This window comes from Phyllobates terribilis, unplaced genomic scaffold (genome assembly GCF_046119375.1).
Source record: "Phyllobates terribilis strain yellow unplaced genomic scaffold, ASM4611937v1 Scaffold_1__5_contigs__length_1240528914, whole genome shotgun sequence".
Taxonomy (NCBI): Eukaryota; Metazoa; Chordata; class Amphibia; order Anura; family Dendrobatidae; genus Phyllobates; species Phyllobates terribilis.
The window spans coordinates 856,686,624-856,708,375 of NW_027362761.1; the positions used below are offsets into that span (position 1 = coordinate 856,686,624).

At 46.3% G+C, this 21,752-nt stretch overlaps 1 protein-coding gene across 1 annotated transcript in view; it reads right to left on the minus strand.

Annotated features, from left to right (window-relative positions):
* The window catches only part of LOC141153682 (microsomal triglyceride transfer protein large subunit-like), a 137,546-nt gene that overhangs the window by 33,266 nt on the left and 82,528 nt on the right, over positions 1 to 21,752 (minus strand). Inside the window, exons 7-14 of the mRNA XM_073638720.1 lie at positions 18,803 to 18,953; positions 18,545 to 18,702; positions 17,109 to 17,277; positions 6,947 to 7,054; positions 6,521 to 6,733; positions 5,898 to 6,109; positions 4,649 to 4,746; positions 4,145 to 4,266 (exon numbers count right to left, since the gene is read on the minus strand). Coding sequence (XP_073494821.1) covers positions 4,145 to 4,266; positions 4,649 to 4,746; positions 5,898 to 6,109; positions 6,521 to 6,733; positions 6,947 to 7,054; positions 17,109 to 17,277; positions 18,545 to 18,702; positions 18,803 to 18,953 — 1,231 coding nt within the window. The remainder of the gene's footprint in view (positions 1 to 4,144; positions 4,267 to 4,648; positions 4,747 to 5,897; positions 6,110 to 6,520; positions 6,734 to 6,946; positions 7,055 to 17,108; positions 17,278 to 18,544; positions 18,703 to 18,802; positions 18,954 to 21,752) is intronic.

The window sequence follows — 21,752 nt, forward strand, 5'->3', positions numbered from 1 at the left end:
GCGATTACACACAGCCCAGCCTCATCTCATCCCAACGTGCATTGGGGGACAATGAGGGAGAGGAGGAGGAGGAAGAACAGGAGCTGGTATCATGCGCTGTAGACGGTAGTACCTGGACAACTGACATACCGTCGGTTCAGCGTGGGTGGCCTGAGGACAGGGGGGAGGAGGAGGAGGAGGAGGAGAGCATGATCAGTCGTCATCTTGGTGAGGACATGGAAGTCTTGCCCGTTACCAGTCTGGCACGCATGGCTGACTTTATGTTACGTTGCCTTAACCGTGACCCTCGCGTTGTCAAAATGTTGGGTGACAGTCATTACTGGTTGGTGACACTTTTAGACCCCCGCTACAAGGAGAACTTTCACTCTCTTATTCCTGAGGTGGAGAGGTCTACAAAAATGTGGCAGTACAAGACTCTTGCTGCAGAACTGTTAAGAAAATTCCCATCTGAACACGCTAGCAGCAGAGGTCACAGTTCGTTGACCAACCAAGGTGTACAGGCGAGAGAGACGCAACTCTAATCCAGCGGAGGCAGGGGAACACTGTCAACATTCTGAGACCGTTTTCTGAGACCCGCCCAGCTTACAGGCCCTGAGGCGCGGGGTACTCTCACAAGGAGTGGAAAGTATCAAAAGATGGTGAGGGAGTACCTTGTCGACCGTACCAGCGTCCTCCGTGATTCCTCTGTGCCTTTTAATTATTGGGTATCCAAGCTGGACACTTGGAATGAACTCGCTCTGTATGCCTTGGAGGTCCTGGCCTGCCCTGCCGCTAGCGTGTTATCGGAGCGTGTTTTTAGTGCCGCTGGGGGAATTATAACTGATAAGCGCACTCGCCTGTCAACTGACAATGCTGACAAGCTGACCCTTATCAAAATGAACAAGGGCTGGATTGGGCCAGACTTCTCATCACCACCAAATGACAGCAGAGTAACATAAAGTCAAATCCACTGTGTTATTTCGGGAGGTGTATTCCCATGCACCGCTTCACACCCACACATGGGTATACGCGTCCTCATTTCAGCTGTTTTTTGCTCTTCTACTTATCCTCAGCCTCCACCACCACTATACCACCAGGGTGACCGTGGTCCGTGTTGCCAGCATTGCAAGTTCCTCCGTCCTAATTTTTGGCAGCTTTTGCTTGGAAGGCATAGGCAAAGACTATGGGAGACCCACTCCCCAATAATGAGAATAATGTTTTTAATATGCTGTACTGCATGGCTCTTGTAAGGGGCATTAAAACCGTCTTGTTAAGCTACTGCGACCTCCACCACTCTTCCAAGGGGCATTAAAACTGTCTTGTTAAGCTACTGTGACCTCCACCAGTCTTCCAAGGGGCATTAAAACCATCTTGTTAAGCTACTCTGACCTCCACGTCTCTTCCAAGGGGCATTAAAACCATCTTATTAAGCTACTGTGACCTCCACCACTCTTCCAAGGGGCATTAAAACCGTCTTGTTAAGCTACTCTGACCTCCACGTCTCTTCCAAGGGGCATTAAAACCGTCTTGTTAAACCACTCTGACCTCCACGTCTCTTCCAAGGGGGATTAAAACCGTCTTGTTAAGCTACTGCGACCTCCACGTCTCTTCCAAGGGGCATTAAAACCGTCTTGTTAAGCTACTGTGACCACCACCACTCTTCCCAGGAGCATTAAAACCGTCTTGTTAAACCACTCTGACCTCCACGTCTCTTCCAAGGGGCATTAAAAGCGTCTTGTTAAACCACTCTGAACTCCACAGCTCTTCCAAGGGGCATTGAAATGTTGTTTTTAATTAACTCTAACCTCCACGACTCTTCCAACGGGCATTGCATTTCCTCCTAATTTTAGTCAGCCTTTGCTTTTCAATGCATAGGCGAACACTAAGGGAGACCCACTCCCCAATAATGGGTAGAAGGTTTTTAGTACGCTGTAATCCACGTCTGTTTCAAGGGGCATTGCAGTTCCTCATAATTTTTGGAAAGCCTTCCATTCACTGCTTAGGCCAACAGTGTACAGGAGACCCAGTTGCTATAAATGGAAAAAATTGTTAAGTTAAGGCCCTCTGACCTCCATGTCACTTCCAAGGGGCATTGAAGTGCCTCGAAATTTTTGGTAGGCATTGCACTCACTGTATGCCCTATAACTGTGTAGCCGAACCGGTCCTTTTGGTACAGAAACATATCCTACAAGACATGTGTGGTTGACTGGCCTGATATTGATGTGAATGGTCCCTGTTCCTCCTGCTCTTTCTCTTTTGCCACGACCTCATCCATCATTCATCACCTGAAGCTTTGTTTTAACGGGAGTCATAGAACTGGGATAGTAGCAGGAAAACATCCAGAAATCCTCGGAGGAGGTAGGATATGCGCCAAAACGCTGACCACCTCAGGCCTAGCCGCTACTACATACATGCGCTTGTATTCCAAGGAACAGAAAGCTAAGGAGATGGATGGCCTCATGATGATGAATAATTTACTCGTTGTGTAGGAGGCCGACCACTGCTGCTGTCTACCTTCTGAACTTTGTGTTGAAGTCTGATTGACCCAGGACCCGCAATCCTCTATGTCTGGAGGACGTGTTGCATCCCAGTGTCCAACTGTGTCCCGGCTTCCACAATATTAACCCAGTGTGAAGGCGTCAGTCAGATGGACCATCCCTGGCCACATTCACTTGTCCACGTGTTTGTGGTTAGGCTGTCCTTCAAATATGGGCGGCTGGGGACCGTTTATGGACACCCGGCCGCCCCCAGGTGGCTAAGGACCGTGTGTGGGCACCCGGCCGCGGGGCAGCTGGGGACCGAGTATGGACACTTGGCCGCCCCCTGGCGGCTGGGGAACAAGCGTGGACACCCGGCCGCCGGGCAGCTGGGGACTGAGTATGGATACCAGGCCGCCGACGCAGCCATGACGTGGTGGCCAGATTCCGCCTCCACATGCCTAAAAGGCCCAATTTCAAGTGCAAGCAAGCAAGCAGTAGGGTATTGCAGCCTGGGGGTGGGTGGGTGGCAGGCTGCATACTTGCACTTGCATTGCAAGGAATGGGGGAGGTACAATTGAACACTGCCCTGGGACAAGGACTTGCACGGGGATAGTTGCAAGTCGACATCTTCTGATGCGGCAAGGATCACTTCTGATGGGCACACTTTTAGGCAGTGACCTGGGTGTCAGAGATGCTTCGAGGGGTCTTCCCCATGCTGTTCCCATGTCTTTTCAGCACTGTATGCATGTGTCACACAGCACATCGCCAGATAAGGTTGTAAAATGTCAAAATGACATTTCCCGGTGAATGCATTTGTCATGGTTGAAAGCAATACAAAAGTGCAAAAACGCATAAAAAATGCTACTTGTGAACATAGCCCAAGGTGTGGAGGAGTATTTTTGTTTTTGGTTATTTATTTTACCTTATACACAAGTCTTTACCCTGGAAAGGATGTTCCTTAACATATTTCACAGGAAAACAGTTTCAGTTACGTTTTTGAATGTTTTATTGTGAGCCTGTAAAAGTGGCTTAATACCTCTGACCACGTTGTTGACAGCAGTGACCTGGGGGTCAGAAATGCTTCCTGGGGCGATCTCCATGCTGTCCCCATGTCACTTGAGCACTGTCACTATCGTTTTTGGCACTTTTTAGGCTTTCTACAGACTGCCGGGGGTGTCGCCGCAAAAATGCTCGGGTCTCCCATAGACTAACATTGGGCTCATTGCTCGGGTCGAGCACCCGTGTATCACGGTGAACTCGGCCCGAGCTTCGAGCACCCGAGCATTTTAGTGCTCGCTCAACACTAGTTAGAAGTCCTCTCTCAGGTCAAGCAGTGTCATTTGTTAGACACTCTTGATAAAGCCTGCAAAACATAATACAATTTAAGACTTTTCGGTAATAACCCAAATTCAGAAACAAGGATAGTCCGGACAGAAACCCTGTATGACATGAGTATTGTAAGTAAACATTTTGCCTTCTCCTTGGAGAATAACATACATGCATTTTACTAGGTGGATTTCAGAAATAGGCAGCTGTTGAGCTGCTAATTTGCCGTGAAATACAACATGTCAGGCAACAGATCTTGCCGGAAGTTCTCAGTGCACATAGCAAGGCCTAGAGGACAAGTCCAGCAAGGGTACGTTGCAGGCTGCTTGGATAATTAAGTTGGATATATATCTGATTACCTGAATGGCATGCAGCTCAGTGTTTTTGGAGTAGACAAAGGTATCAATGTTACTTCTTCTCAGAATGCCAGATCCAGAGTATAGAATATCAAGACTATATGTCGTTGATGATTCAGGTCCACCTAATGGAGGAGACCATTCATTACTAGGAAATACATGCAAATCACAAATCATAGCAATTACTGTGACTTCTTCTGGACCACCGCATATCATACTTAGGTCCTCATGAGGGACCTAAGAGCATTGCTTTATACTTCATGATCAGGATATATATTAATATCTTATCAATATATGTAATATTGAGTTTATTAGAAGGAGGGGTTGCCTTACTATAGCTACGATAGACATACTAACTGGCTTCATTAACAACTGATAGCTTCATGTAACTTAATTTGTGCTTTTTAGATACCCTACATCCTATACAGACTATACTATAAGCTTATGTTTATCCTTGAGATGATTAAAGATAGAAAGGGATAGGAGAACAGAGAATGTGCAACATACGGGTCACATATCCTGAATAAGCAGATGAGGTTCCAGGCTTTGAAAAGCGATCATAGTTATGAACCTTCATATCCTTCAACACTTGCCGAATGAGCTTACTAAAGAACAGAAAGGACATATACAAGTTAGTGGCAGCAAACAGTATGTAAAATTATAGATCCTTGTGCATCTCATAATGAGTAACTTTATGAAAGTATTACTCCATTTTAAAGGCATCCAAAATTATTGTTGTTCTTTTTCACATATAAAAAAAATTTAAAACAAACATTATACTGCTGTACGTAATTACGTAAAAATTGGGAGGCATTAGTGTCACGTCAGGTGTGGGAAAGACTAAGTGCAACACAGAGGGAAAAGGGAAAGGGAGCCCAGACACTAGGGAAAGGGGGCAGTGGAAACCTCCTAGTCTGGTCTAGAGTCACCCTGTCTCCCCTATCGTCCCTATATTGCCTCCTCAGCAATCGCCGCATGTGTGCCTCGCCCTACTCTCCCTGGCATATGGCTACAGCTAGGGATGGAAGGAGATGAGCACTAGTCAACCTCCACTAAACTTTATAGACAACAAGGGTGGACAAAACAGGGGAAATGGCTTAGCTTTAAATGAATGCCAAATAAGCACATGGCAGCACGGTAACTCAGTGGTTAGCACTGCAGCCTTGCAGCGCTGGGGTCCTGGGTTCAAATCCCACCAAGGACAACATCTGTAAGGAGTTTGTATGTTCTCCCCGTGTTTGCGTGGGTTTCCTCCGGGTTCTCCGGTTTCCTCCCACACTCCAAAGACATACTGATAGGGAATGTAGATTGTGAGCCTCAATGGGGACAGCCATGATAATGTATGTAAAGCGCTGTGGAATATGTTGGCGCTATATAAAAATAAAGATTATTATTTATTATTATTATGGCCTCAAGCTCCAGAGAGGACGAAGTACTGCTTCTGCTAAGCTTCACAAGTAGAAATGGATATAGCCGGCGACTCCCTATCAGATACACCAGGTATATATACACCCAGGCCAGAGAGCTAATTAGCAAGAGAGAGGTAGCCGCTCGGTCCTAAAGACAGCCTCTAATCTAAGAAGCTGCCTGCAATGCCAAACGTAGAGATCTCCTGCAACCCACTGCAGGGCGACTGTCTGTCAACTCTGAGACACCTGTGGCAATTAGGTTCTGCTCTGCATGTATCTTGCCCTATGCTCCCATCCATTAATCCCCATAATAGCATTCCTAGCTGTAAATTCATAGATTCATGTACCTGGCTGGCATCTCAAATTGAAGAATGTCTTGAAAAACCGACAGCATATACTTGTTCATCTCTAGCGGGAGCTCGCCAATAGAAAGAAGCAGATTTTTAACCTCCATGTATGTAGGCTGGCTGTTCAGTATAATATCTGCGGCTGACGTTCTCACCGTTTTCTCATGTATTTTATAACACTGGTGGTAAATTCTGTTCATGACCTTTTTTACCTTGTAGAATATAAAAAAAAATTTTGTAAAAACATGAAAATGAAATAGATTAATTTTAAATTCAGCACTTTACCGTTTATGTATAATTTGTCTATATCAAACTAAGTATTCTTGTGCGCTAAGTATTCTTGTTTTTTCCTATTTTCTGGAAATGGAACACAAATGAATCCCATAATAATTAATGGGGTTCCTCTGCTTACATTTGCATGGGTTATGCAACTGATCTGATTATACAGTAGAAAAATAGAATGTGCAAACGCATGTGTGAACGTAGCCTCAAAGGTGCACGTGGCTTAAACTGGAAGACTTCATAGATTATTCAGTCTTCAGATCTTTCATGTTATTAAAAAATAGAAATACACATACACTGCTGTGTAGTAGTGGAGTTTGAAGGTCTCTGCGTGAATTTACCTCGTCGGTGATGAAGGAGATATGATATTTCTGGAGAGCGCTGATAGCAATGCTGCTGACAGGACCCTCCCCAGATTCTGAATATTTTAACAGCAATGGAATTCCTTCTGGCAGATTGGCATTTTTCAGGGCTAGAAGATACATCTTAACATCACAGGGTTTGCCCGCCTTTTGTAACCCATCCAAGATTAACTTCTTGGCTTCCAAAACTGCCTGTAAAGCAAACAATGCGGATGACAAATTCACGCTTCCGACATGTTAACTCATTTTAATTTTATAGCTGTCCTCACTCCTCACCTCACACCTGATACATGTAAGGCAGCATGAACACCATCACTCAATGTAGTATCTACCTGTTAAATCCAGTCCCCACCAAAGCACAAGCACCCACCGAAATACCTGTACACAATGTAAGACAACATTTACCGGTAATTCTGAACCTGTAGCCTGGTGAAGTTTCTTGATGAGGGCACCAATAATTATAACCACAGTTTCTCTAATCTCATCATTTGCTATTTTTCCTTTGTACTTGTCCTGCAATGTTATATAAAAAGGAGCAATTAAAAAGTGGGAACAAGCAGAAAACATTCTCTAAGCAAGTATAAATAAGTATTATTTGAAATTAAGCATACAACAAAGAATATCATGTAAGGAAAGGAAAAGCTAACATGCCATAAAGGCAACGCCTTTTCTTTGTGATCGCTGGCACCACATCCCATCTCAGCACACAAGAAACAGGAGGTTGTTAACCTATCCTTATTGTCTGCCATTATAAAAAGAAGTTGGCTGGGGCGAATTCCTTTGTTTGCTAATGTGTAAGTGTATGTGGATAGAAGGGATAATGAACTGGTATTAACACTGCTGAAATCCAAAAGCGGGTTGGTTCAACTAAAATTAAGTCCCTATCTCCACGAGCACCAAGGCTTCTGAAACATCTGTGTCTATGGTATGTGCACCTGTTTAACATTAAATAAAAAAGCCAATGTGATCTAAAGGATGTTAAAGTAACAAGGAAAAGATGAAGAGGACCTTTCACTGGATTTTTTTAATTTAGTGAAGCACTCCGACAATATTGCCATCATGATATTATATGGCAGTGTGTGCTGTAGGGATTGTACTCACTCAGTTGTGATGAGAGGCAAACAGGAGGCATGTTCTTTTAAATGTCCATAGCGGTTTATTGGCTTCATAAACCGTCAAAAGCAAAATGCAAACAAACAGCCTTTAGGGCAGGCAAAAGCAAAAAAAAAACCAGTCCTTTCAGTAAAGTCTCTGGTAAACCGGACCTGTGGTCACACAAGTTGGTACGTATCCAGCACACAGCTCAGTCTGGAGGCCTTCTCCCTCCAAACACAGCACATGTGCCAAACAGCCTCCATTATATAGGCTGTTAACCACATCTAGAGGTGAGGTATTTGGGCAGCTAGACCCGCCCAACTCTCTCAGCTACCCGTAACCCGGTCGCAGGTGCACCAAACAATCCTCTTAGTGCTACATGCACTAGAGAAACACTCCGGCCATCTCTGTGGCACATACCTCCCATTGACTACATGACCATTAGCCACAGTACTTACAATTGCTCATTTTGTCTTCCTACCCAGCTAATTTCTCACTATACCATTAAGTCTATGACATCATGTGATTCAAAACTTACTAGCTGATTTCTTCGTTCTAAGCTCTATGTAGAAACAGGAGATCAATTTTCTCTGTATGAGTCATAAGTCACTCCAAAAGTATATGGCGGGGGGGGGGAGGGAGCAGCTAGGTCAGAAGTTGAAGAGGGGAATGATAAATACAGGGACAAGAGACTTCCTGTTTCTACATAGAGCAGAGAAAATAGAAGAATTAGCTGGGTAGAAAGGCAAAATGAGCAATTGTAAGTACAGAGTGCCATATAATATGATGATTGCAATATATAAACAGGATACAAGTTTTGATGGGAGTGCTTCTTTAATCTGAGTGTCTCTTACCAATTGCTGCTGTTAGACTGACTTTGGAACATATTTTCTTTTTTTTTCTGTGCCCCTTCATTCCAAAGTTATGATCTCCGGTAATAATGGTACAAATTTTCTCTTCAACCAACTTTTCTGTGAGTGTTTGCTTTTTCTCCTTTGATGCAGGAAAATTAAAACGTGGCTACGTCATAGAAGAAAAAAAGCAGATGCCAACAGAGAAGGCAACAGCTGCAGCCTGGCTCAGCACCTTCTCCTGAAACAAGATCTGTGTCATGTGGACACACTGAGAACTCAGTTTTCACTGTGTCCTTTTTTGCTATTGGAGTGCCAGAGCACAGGAGAGCAGCAATGCATCCCCCGTAACACAATTGGGTCTGGCACTCTGGCTCTCTAGTACTGCTGCTCTCCTGTGATGCGGCACTCCAATAGCAAAAAGGGACAATCTTGTCTCAGGAGAACACGATGAGCCAGACTGCAGCTGTGTCCTTCACTTTGTGCGTTTTCTTTTACCTCCTCAATGACATGACTGTTATTGAATTGGCCAGCATCATAGAGGAGAAAAAACCAATGCCCACAGAGATGTTCTCTGGTATACGCTTAGTCAGTTGAAGGGAAAACTTTGTTACATAGTTATGATCCTTTTCATTTCAAAGTGGAATAGAAAAAAAAACAAAGAAATACATAGAAACATAGAAAGATAGAGTTGGAAGTGGAACAATGGCAATTGGAGGAGGCACTTAGTTTAAATTAAAAACACAGTGAAATGTCGTCTTTAAATGCATTTTTAGCACTGTAATCTATTATCAACCAGATGGATTTAAAATCAGTTTTTTATTATAATATATACAATTAGAATATAAATTAAAGTACATTATTATTGCAATTGTTGTGCTAATCAGAGGTTAAAGAATAACTGTTCTTTCAAGTAACTTTCCAGAATAAGCTGTCATGTGTGTGTCCATGAGGAATAACACTATCTCTGGCCAGTATACATCTTGTATCCTGCGTTTTCACCAATTCTCCCCTCTACAGACAGGTGGAGAATAGATGCTATGATGTTTCCAATACACATCAGGCACACAGACATGAGGGATTCTTGCTATCCATTCTGTAGTTAGTACAGATGAAAACAACAGTAGCATGAAGAAGGGCAGATAAGAATCTAGCTCTGAGGTGAGGGAAAAGACTTTGTGTCTTCTGACTCACCTCCTGGGCCAGTGCTGTAGTGCGGCGCGCGGGGGATACCCGGAGCCGGATCCGATGGGGGTAGTAGTTTTCGTGTGGCGGTGACCCGGTCCGCGCCCAGGGTGGTCAAACTAAGTGGCGGTTATTGGTATGATGGTATTAGTGTCCGACTACGCCACCCGTTGAATGCGGCTATGAAGCCGCCGCTGCAGGGCAGTCCGCTGAGGCCGGTGGTACGGATGTGCAGCGTGGATTGTATAACCCCCAACGGGAGGGGTATGGCCTCAGGGCAGAGGATGAGGTTGATGTTGGGAGTGATGGTGTGGATGTCCCAGCACTAATGGTGCGACAAGGAAGCACGGAAACGCGAGGGTACAGTTCAGGGCCTTTACTGATGGTACAAGGCAAATTCCCCCGGGAGTACTGGCTAGTAGTTGGGGCCTGGTTAGTCTGCGAGTAAGCCGGAGTTCCCCTGGCCAGGTGGAGTTGTAGGCCTTCCCGTTAGTCTGTACCCTTCCTGGCTACCCTGCTTTCGGCGGTTACAAGTAGCCCACGTCCCTGAGTTTACCGTGTGGTGCTCACCCGTATGGCTGGTGACCTGGGGCCTCCTGTTAGCCTCCGCTCTGGGATGGCGGTGCTGGTCCCTTCGTTGTGACTGAGCCTCCGGGCTTTTATGGCCAGAGGACCTGGAATCCCCTGCCGGATGGATTCTGCTGCTGGGTATATCTTAGTCCCCACAGCCTCGGACTCCTGTGTCCGGTTTTAGTTCCTTCTCCCAGGGCGAGCTCTGCACAGCTCCAGCCCCTGGCGCTTCTCCTTGGCTCCTACAGAACTCCTGATATCTATCTGTCCCTGTTTCTGCGTGTCCAGACCAGACTCCGTCTCTGTCTGGAACTCCTCTCTCTAACCCTGCCTCAGCCCCAGTTTATGTAGGGGAAGTTCTTCCCCTCCCAGGACTGGGCAGGAGGTGTGGCATGCTTAGGATTCCTGCCCAGGAGACCTCCCACCTGCTCACAGACGTAATACTGCTATTACTGTGGAAACCAGACCCCTGGGGTGCTACATTCCCCCCTAGTGAAATTTATTACTCCCGGACTAAACATAACAGGGTATAAACAATAACAATTAAATACATGAGATGGTCATGGCGTGTCCGTAACCGGGAAGCAATAAGGGTGTCCATTTCACCAAAGAACAGGGAGCCGTAACCAGGTAGGGGTCTGTCCTGCCCCGTATTTGATGGTGAATTCAAAGTTGGACAGGCGAGCCATCCATCTCTGTTCCAGAGCACCGAGCCTTGCAGTGTCCAGGTGTGTCAACGGGTTGTTATCCGTGTACACGATGAATTTGGAGGAGGCAAGGTAATGCTTGAAACGTTCGGTCACTGCCCACACTACTGCCAGGAACTCCAGCTTGAATGAGCTATAATTCTCAGGGTTCCTCTCGGTGGGTCGTAGCTTTCGGCTAGCGTAAGCGATTACCCGTTCTTTTCCTTGCTGGATCTGGGACAGCACGGCTCCTAGCCCGATGTTACTTGCGTCCGTGTGGAGGATAAAGGGCTGGCTGTAGTCTGGATATGCCAGGATTTCATCCCCCTGGAGGGCCATCTTCAGCTGGCAAAAGGACTCCTCTTCCAGCTTTTCCCACCTGAAGGGCGGCTTCTGGTTTTTGGCTTTTCGAGATTGACCTATCAGGAGGTCCTGCATAGGGGCTGCCATTTTGGTGAAACCGGGAATGAATCTTCGGTAGTAGCCTACCAACCCGAGGAACTGCCGCACTTCCTTTATGCTGGAGGGTCTTGGCCAGTCCTTAATCACGGTGATCTTATCAGGGTCAGGAGCCACTCCGTCAGCACTCACCACGTGTCCCAGGTATTGCACCTTTGGTTTCAGGAGGTGACACTTGGAGGGTTTCACCTTTAGGCCGTAGTTTGCCAGAGCTTCGAACACTTCTGCCAGGTGTTTCAGGTGGTCCTCGTAGGTCTTGGAATAGACGATGACATCGTCCAGGTATAACAGGACCGTCTCGAAGTTCCGGTGTCCCAGACAGCATTCCATCAACCGTTGGAAGGTTCCTGGTGCGTTGCAGAGCCCGAACGGCATGCAGTTAAATTCGCTGAGACCCATCGGGGTGGTGAATGCGGTCTTCTCCCGGTCTGCCACTGCTACAGGAACCTGCCAGTACCCGCTAGTGAGATCCAAAGTAGAGAAGAAGTTAGCAGATTTTAATGCAGCTAAGGACTCTTCTATCCTTGGTAACGGGTACGCATCTTTGTGTGTGATACGGTTGACCTTCCTGTAGTCTACACACATTCTCATAGTGTTGTCCTTCTTTTTCACTAAGACTAGTGGAGCTGCCCAGGGGCTACAGCTGTCCCTGATTACCAACACGCCAAGGGGATGCTTAGAGACATGAAGGAGGCTGGGGTAGTGTGCAGGGGGTACGGGTCGGTATCTCTCCTTTATGGGAGGATGGTCTCCCGTGGGGATGTGGTGTTCTACCCCCTTTACTCGCCCGAAGTCTAACGGGTGTTTACTAAACACTCTCTCGTACTCTTGAACCACCCGATAGACTCCTTGTTTCTGGTGTGAGGGAGTGGAGTCGGTACCCAGATGTAGTTGCTGACACCAGTCCCCCACTGGTTTCTTAGAGCCGTTACCTTCCTCTGGTTGAGATGGAGGCAAGGGTTCCACGGCCTGTACAGAATTCTGGTTTATGGTGAACAATTTAGCTAGCGTGGCATACCGGGGCAGGTGTACTTCTCTCTCACCGATATTTATGATGCGAACGGGCACCCTCCCATGGCGTACATCGACCACCCCCCGTGCTGTCAAAATGGTGGGCCTACTGTCTGAGTAGACGGGTTCTACCATTGCTTGGTAGTCTCTACCTCTTAGACCAATAGCTGCCCGGCACCAAATCATCATCTCACTTTTTGGGGGCATGGCAATAGGGAACGGGTCACACATTCTCACGCTACCTATCTCACCACCAGATAGTTCCACCTGTTGCCGCTTCATCAGTGCCCGGATCTCTTTTTGGAGCACACGCTGCTGGCCGGAACTGGCGTTCTTGGCAACCTGCTGTAAAATGAGAATCACCTCTGCAAGACAATTTTCAATTACATTGGTTCCCAGGGTGATTCTAGGGTGACTCTCATGACGGTCTATGTCCACTATAATCAGTCCTTGTGCCGCCAGTTCGACTTTACCGATTTTAATGGTCACCTCCTTGAATCTCACCTGCGGCACGGGCTGACCATTGCTGGTGATGATACTCAGGTCGTCGTCTGGGTAGCGGGTTATGTCCGAATCATTCCAGTACTGCTTGAAGAGCACGTACGGGATGGTGGTGACCTGTGACCCGGTGTCAAGTAGGGCACTCATAGGAATGCCATCCAGTACTACAGGCAAGACTGGACGTCCTCCCACGTATTTATCACACCAGTTTGATGGGCCTGATGGTCTTATGCCTGGGGGTTGGCCCTCTACCCCAGGTTGTGCCCGTTTAAATGACAGTACCTTGCCACATGTCCGGGTTGATTGCAGCGGCGGCAAATAGGTCGTCCGTCCTCGTTGTATCGATCGCTGGGTCTTCCTCTGGCCGGTGGGGTCCTCCTTGGTCGGCGCCACGGGATGTCCTCTGGTCCGGATGCCAGCTCGATCTTCCCTGCAGTGGAAACCTGTAAAGACTGCACAGTTCGGGTTAGCGCGGCAACGCTTTTAGTTAGCTCTTGGACCTGATGGTGCAGGTCTGTAGCTGGGTCATTGTTTAAAGCCTGCGCATCAGCTCCCACAGGCCCTGCTGACAAGGGCGCCGTCTCCTGGTGATAAGTGATAGCAGGGCGCCTGTGGGTCACAGCGCCACCTGGTGCCGGTTCTCGGAGCACCCGGATGGCTCTGTCCTTGAACTGCGCAAAGTCCAGGTCAGGGTCCTGTAAGGCCATTGCCCGCAACTGGGTTCGGTGGGCATTGCACAGTAGACCCTCAATAAATTGTTCGGTCAACAGCTTGTCTTCATTTCCCACGCTGTCAGGGTCTGCCTGCTTAATGGCTCTCAGGGCCTCTTGTAGGTTTAGAGCATAGTCTCTTATACTCTCATGTGCCCGTTGTTTGCACCCATAAAATCTTAGTTTTATTTCGGCTGAGGTGCGGGTGTCAAATGTGTCTTTCAGCCGGGTTAGTATGTCTCTGACAGTCCTCTTCCTCCCAGGTGGCCAGGACTTTACCTCCCTTTGGGCTGCCCCGATTAATTGGGCCACCAGGATGCTCACTTTTTGCGCCTCCGTGAGGGGATACACCTGGAAGAGGCTATCCAGCCTTTCTCTGAAGTCATTTAGGGTATGTGACTCCCCTGAGTACTGGGGTAGCCAGGCTGCCCCCGGGATATAGGGCATGGTGAAAGGCATGACCGCAGCAGCGGTGGCGCTGGCGGCGGTTGTGGCGGTGAAGCTCTCCTCCGTATCCGACATCCTCCTCCCCCCCTAGTGGACCGTGGCCTACCTTGCGATGATCCTCTTCCGTAGGCCGCGGCTCCGCAGTGGATCGTCAGGGTTGAGGACCTTCCGTCGCGCTCCTGTGACGTCGGCGTCTGCTGGGCTCCTTCCAGGACCTTACGCAACGTCCGGACGTGAGGCGGGGCTTCAGTTCTCGCGGGCTTTCGGAGTCCACGCCCCTCTTCTTCCCGTGCGGCGTCCCGAAGATGGCGTCCGAAGGCGGGAAGCAGCTGCGGATGGCGGGAAGAAGGCAGAAGACGGCGAGAAACGGTCCAAGATGGCGTCTGATGGCGGGAATCGGCTCCGGATGGCGGGAAACGACTCCGGACGGCGGGAAACTTCACCACAGGTAAGTATAAAAGTCTCTTTTTCAGGCACGCAGTACCCGGCGGTTGCGGGCACGTAATCCTGCCGACTACGCCAAAGTTGACTCACCCCCTGGGCCAGTGCTGTAGTGCGGCGCGCGGGGGATACCCGGAGCCGGATCCGATGGGGGTAGTAGTCTTCGTGTGGCGGTGACCCGGTCCGCGCCCAGCGTGGTCAAACTAAGTGGCGGTTATTGGTATGATGGTATTAGTGTCCGACTACGCCACCCGTTGAATGCGGCTATGAAGCCGCCGCTGCAGGGCAGTCCGCTGAGGCCGGTGGTATGGATGTGCAGCGTGGATTGTATAACCCCCAACGGGAGGGGTATGGCCTCAGGGCAGAGGATGAGGTTGATGTTGGGAGTGATGGTGTGGATGTCCCAGCACTAATGGTGCGACAAGGAAGCACGGAAACGCGAGGGTACAGTTCAGGGCCTTTACTGATGGTACAAGGCAAATTCCCCCGGGAGTACTGGCTAGTAGTTGGGGCCTGGTTAGTCTGCGAGTAAGCCGGAGTTCCCCTGGCCAGGTGGAGTTGTAGGCCTTCCCGTTAGTCTGTACACTTCCTGGCTACCCTGCTTTCGGCGGTTACAAGTAGCCCACGTCCCTGGGTATACCGTGTGGTGCTCACCCGTATGGCTGGTGACCTGGGGCCTCCTGTTAGCCTCCGCTCTGGGATGGCGGTGCTGGTCCCTTCGTTGTGACTGAGCCTCCGGGCTTTTATGGCCAGAGGACCTGGAATCCCCTGCCGGATGGATTCTGCTGCTGGGTATATCTTAGTCCCCACAGCCTCGGACTCCTGTGTCCGGTTTTAGTTCCTTCTCCCAGGGCGAGCTCTGCACAGCTCCAGCCCCTGGCGCTTCTCCTTGGCTCCTACAGAACTCCTGATGTCTATCTGTCCCTGTTTCTGCGTGTCCAGACCAGACTCCGTCTCCGTCTGGAACTCCTCTCTCTAACCCTGCCTCAGCCCCAGTTTATGTAGGGGAAGTTCTTCCCCTCTCAGGACTGGGCAGGAGGTGTGGCATGCTTAGGATTCCTGCCCAGGAGACCTCCCACCTGCTCACAGACGTAATACTGCTATTACTGTGGAAACCAGACCCCTGGGGTGCCACACTTCCTCTACCTGTTTATAATTCTGCTCATCACTCCTCCTCCCCTCTTCATACAGTGTAAGGCTGTGTGACCCGACACTGCACTGTTGGCAGCCAAAATGTATTTGATCTTTTGATGATAAGTTCAGGAGGAAGGGGAATGGGAAAGAAATGGCTCATAAGTGGAGAAAGCAGCATATTTCTCTGATAAGATGTACTGCAAAGATTTTTATATTTGTCTGCAGTATTGATTTATGCAAAGTTTGTTGAAAGCACAGTTCCTACTGAAATCACCACTCCATCATTTTTTTTCTTTATCCCTTTGTCAGTGATCACGTAAGTATAATACATGTCTTCACCCAGTTTCAGGCCCACTCTGACATCACGTGACCTCAGTTGTGACCTGCCAAATCACACACAGCAGTTGCTGTTTGAAGTGGAAGTCGCTTTTTTAAAAATCTTCCCAATGCAAGTCTATGGAGTTCAGGACGAGGCTCTGTAGCCATGTTTTTAGTACCATGGATTTGTGATGAGTAAAGTGACATCCGGAACACACAGTGATCCGGCAGGTTACAAAATCCGTTATGAGATGCCAGAGTGACCAGAGCAAGACTTAAAACAGATGAAGGCACCAACCCGAGAGTATATAACTACATGCACTACACATACGTACGTGATCCCTAACAAAGGGATGAATAAAATCTGGACTGGTACATTAAAAGGGTTGTCCAGTACTTTTAAAAATATGACAATGTGTTGTAATGATAAATAGAAGCTTCTTTCTAATTACCTCCCGCTGCTGTTTCTGCCTGTGAGTGGCGCTATCGGTGACCCCCCCCTGACGTCACGTCAAGCGAGGCGTGACTCAGCGCTGGGGTCCCCGCGGTGGCTGCTGGGTTGTGGGCAGGGTTATTCCCCGCATCACACCCAGCATCCACGGCACGCTTTCCCAATGAATGGGGACAGGGAGAGCGTGCGGTGGATGCCAGGTATGACGCGCGGGGTAACCCCGCCCACAACCCTGCAGCCACCGGTGAAACGTGGAAGAGAGACCCTCGGCTGCAGCCTGGACTTGTCGGGATGTCAGCGGATCTCAGAACTGGCTGCAGCCGGGGGTCATGTGCTGCCTGCGAGCGGCCAGTGATAGCGCCGCTCACAGGCAGAAACAGCATCAGGAGGTAATTAGAAAGAAGCTTCTATTTATCATTAAAACACATTGGCATATTTTTAAAAGTACTGGACAACCCCTTTAAGCTTGAAGCTTTACAAAGCACAACTTTCATGGTCAACTCTTAGTACTTTTGTCCTCTCCAATGACAGTTAAGGAAACCCTCTGGAACTTGGGCTTTGGTAAAACTTTAACTATTGCACTGCTCAAAGCTACATTGCTGGTGCTAACTGATGACGTTTATCTCATAAGATGCCACGAAAATGATTAGAGGTCTTCTAACTTTGTCCTAGATATTGTACACTGTAAGAATTATTAAGTTAACTTACAAGTAGAGCTCGCAGCATGCTTTCATTTGGATGTGAGGCAAGGCCACAGGCATATAAAAACCTCTCTTGTAACAAAGGTCTACTTCCATTGCTAAAGTCCAAAAACTCCAAAAGGGCCTCTAGAGTATCAGGTGTTTGAGCAAACGTTACGGCATCAACCAGCTGAGGGCTGTTGGCAGAGCATAGTCATAGCATAAGAATATAATTTCACTAAAATATTATTATACAAATATGATTAAATTAAATACAATGCACATAAAAAGCACAGTGTGATATTTGGGTGGAAATGTCAACATGCCTGGAACATGCAAGGAACCTTAACACAGCTTCATATTTCATCGCAGTTATAAACAATAAAGAGATGACCACACTCACCGTACAGTATGTTTGCTCCTTCAATTAGATAGCTGGGGGTGCTGGGAGTAGGATCTGATCTAACCTAATGTTAATGATCTATTCTAAGAATAGCTTATCAATAATAAAATCATGGGAAATCCCTTTAATTAATTTGAGTCTAGTGTTCTGCTTTATGGGCAGTTTATTCAGTTTAGAAAACAAATTTTGTATACTCTATTCAAAATCTAATTTCAGGATTCTTATTACTTCACCACAATGGAGAGCAGTTTCAAAAAGCTTTTCTGGAGGACTTGTCTTGTTCTGCAGTGCACAGATAGTTCAAGGATATAAAAGGACATTGAGTAATGATTCATTTCTCAGGTGGTTGGTGCCATTGGGAATGCAACACTTGCGGCCAGGTTTCCTCACAAATACCATCTGATTGAAGAAGATCCAACGAGCGTGTACACTTGGTGATCGGCTTATTGTGACCCTTCTAACAAGTCATGATTGTCCAAAGATATGTGACCTCATCATCATTCCTTCATTCCCGTAGATAATAAGAGCTATAGATTTATTAGCCTACTGAATAGCCTTGTAATTCTATGTGTTGGATTGGGCTGTCAAAGTAAGAGATCTAAAGGCCCCTAAACATACTAGACTAACCATGGCTTAACTGGCTGATATTAATGGGTTTGGTCAACAGTCTAAAGTGTATGGGGGGCTTTCGACAGATGATTGTCAAGGAAAATACTGTAAAAATCCAGCATGTCTGATTTTGGGACTGCCAGTCCTTTTATCTTCTAAAAAATAAGCCACTGCCATAAATGTCTGGCAGCGGCTTTTTCAAAGAAAACACAGGAGTCATTTTACAGTTTTGGGAGAGGCGATGAAATAGCTGCTGGCCAAAAAGCTATCAACATGGTTGATCTTCAAAATATTTCAAGTCTATCTGTAGCTTGAAGTAAACTTTGTCCCATCCTTTATATGCAAGTTTCCCACATATTTAGTATTTAATCTGGAATCATAACCATGTGATTAAAAAGAGGCCTGCACTCATAACCACAGGACTGTAGTCTGTATACTATACTATTACTCACAGAACATCTTCTTTCTCTGACTTGAGAAGTGCCACAATGTCTGACTTTCTAGCACTTCGAAGACTCTGAATCAGTATCAAAAAGCTACGTGCCGCACTGGTTTTTGAAAGATTTTCAGGTTCCAGGTCCTTACGAATAATCTTCCATTGCTGCAATAGCTAAAATGCATATCTTTAGTAAATCATCAAAATTATTTACCAAAAATAAGTTTGTTTTATGTTAAATAAGGCTTAAAAAATATATATGTATTTTACTCACCAGGGGGCAGCTTTTACACTCTGATTTTACTGGATCGGCCACTAATTGAGTGGCTACATATTTAGGATCTACTGATTTTACCACGTTGGACAGTTGCTTTCCAGCAACTTCTTTAGGGCCGGCTTCATTGGATTTTATCTCTAGCTTTTGTCTACATGAGTAAAGAAATGAGACTTTGCAGAAGTAACTCAAATAAACTATATTGTACGCTGTCATCACAAGATTGTAGACAAGTGAAAGAGAACCAACACTTTATTATGTGTAAAGAACATCGGTCACGAACCTATGAAATTTGCTAGGGTATTTACAGTATAAAAATAGACCAATCCAATAGCAATATCCTACAGATGGGTACAAAGTCCTATGTTCAAAAAACATAGAAAAATACCTATAGAGAAAATGTGTAGGACACAGCAATACAAAAGTAAAAAAAATACTTTATAAATAGAAAGTTCAAAATACCAGACTCAAAGAGTCAACTAGGTGCGCAAAAGCAGCAAAATAGATATATCACAACCAATATACTAAAACTAATAACAGCAGTTGTAGGTAGGGTAATGCAAAATGGATAACCATGCAGTGTTGTAAATACAGTTATATGAAAAAGTTTGGGCACCCCTAATAATCTTAAGCTTAATGTTTTATAAAAATTGGTGTTTTTGCAACAGCTATTTCAGTTTGATATATGTAATAACTGTTGGACACAGTAATTTTTCTGCCTTGAAATGAGGTTTATTGTACTAACAGAAAATGTGCAATCTGCATTCAAACAAAATTTGACAGGTGCATAAGTATAGGCACCCTTATCATTTTCTTGTTTTAAATACTCCTACCTACTTTTTACTGACTTACTAAAGCACTTTTTTGGGTTTTGTAACCTCATTGAGCTTTGAACTTCATAGCCAGGTGTATGCAATCATGAGAAAAGCTACTTAAAGTGGCCACTTGCAAGTTGTTCTCCTGTTTGAATCTCCTCTGAAGAGTGGCATCATGGGCTCCTCAAAACAACTGTCAAATGATCTGAAAACAAAGATTATTCAACATAGTTGTTCAGGGAATGGATACAAAAAGCTGTCTCAGCGATTTAACCTGTCAGTTTCCACTGTGAGGAACATAGTAAGGAAATGGAAGAACACAGGGACAGTTCTTGTTAAGGCCAGAAGTGGCAGGCCAAGAAAAACATCAGAAAGGCAGAGAAGAAGAATGCTGAGATCAGTCAAGGACAATCCTCAGACCACCTCCAGAGAGCTGCAGCATCAGCTTGCTGCAGATGGTGTCACTGTGCATCGGTCAACTATACAACGCACTTTGCACAAGGAGAAGCTGTATGGGAGAGTGATACGAAAGAAGCCGTTTCTGCAAGCACGCCACAAACAGAGTCGGCTGAGGTATGCAAAAGCACATTTGGAGAAGCCAATTTCTTTTTGGAAGAAGGTCCTGTGGACTGATGAATCCAAGATTGAGTTGTTTGGTCATACAAAAAGGCGTTATGCATGGCGGCAAAAAAACACAGCATTCCAAGAAAAACACTTGCTACCCACAGTAAAATTTGGTGGAGGTTCCATCATGCTTTGGGGCTGTGTGGCCAATGCCGGCATCGGGAATCTTGTTAAAGTTGAGGGACGCTTGGATTCCACTCAGTATCAGCAGATTCTTGACAATAATGTTCAAGAATCAGTGACAAAGTTGAAGTTACGCAGGGGATGGATCTTTCAGCAAGACAATGATCCAAAACGCCGCCCAAATCTACTCAGGCATTCATGCAGAGGAACAATTACAATGTTCTGGAATGGCCATCCCAGTCCCCAGACCTGAATATCATTGAACATCTGTGGGATCATTTGAAGAGGGCTGTCCATGCTCGGCGACCATCAAACTTAACTGAACTGGAATTGTTTTGTAAAGAGGAATGGTCAAAAATACCTTCATCCAGGATCCAGGAAATCATTAAAAGCTACAGGAAGCGACTAGAGGCTGTTATTTTTGCAAAAGGGGGATCTGCTAAATATTAATGTCACTTTTCTGGTGAGGTGCCCATACTTATGCACCTGTCAAATTTTGTTTGAATGCAGATTGCACATTTTCTGTTAGTACAATAAACCTCATTTCAAGGCAGAAACATTACTATGTCCAACAGTTCTTACATATATCAAAATGAAATAGCTGTTGCAAAAACACCAATTTTTATAAAACATTAAGCTTAAGATTAATAGGGGTGCCCAAACTTTTTCATATAACTGTATATATAAGAGCAAAAGATGTAAAATAATAAGCAATGACAACTAAATGTAAAAATGCTGCAATGCATATCAAAGTTTTGCATATGGCATAATGAATTTGGTACAACTTTAGACCTGCTGAAAACATGCTCTTTTATTTTCCTACATCACCTTATGGCTAGTATACATGTATACCAAAAATGTGCTCTCCATAAATACTGCATGTACAGAATTTAAAGGGAATCTGTCACCAGGTTTGTCCCATATGAGGTAAGGCCAGTACCTCTCAGCCTTGATATACTGTTATGTATATATGACCCCAATCTTGCCTGCAAAACAAGAAAGATACCTTTTATAATACCTACGGGGTGGTTGGATCCGATGGGCGTCGCTGTCTTGGTCTGGTGCCTCCTCTCTTCTTGTGATGCCGTCCTTCCGTGCTTCATGTGGATGAAGTGTTCTACGTTATCCACACAGTGCCCCCAGCATCGCGCTCCTTCACAGGTGTTTTTCTCTTTGCCCTGACGAGGGCAGAGTAAAGTACTACAGTGCGCATGCGCCAGGAAAGGTCAAAGAGCACCGGCACATGCGCACTGTGGTACTTTACTCTGCCCTGGTCAGGGCTGAGAAGTACGCTTGCGCTGAAGCGCAATGCTGGGGACACTGTGTGGAGACATAGGATGCCTCATCCACACGAAGCAAGAAGGACGGCATCGCAAGAAGAGAGGAGG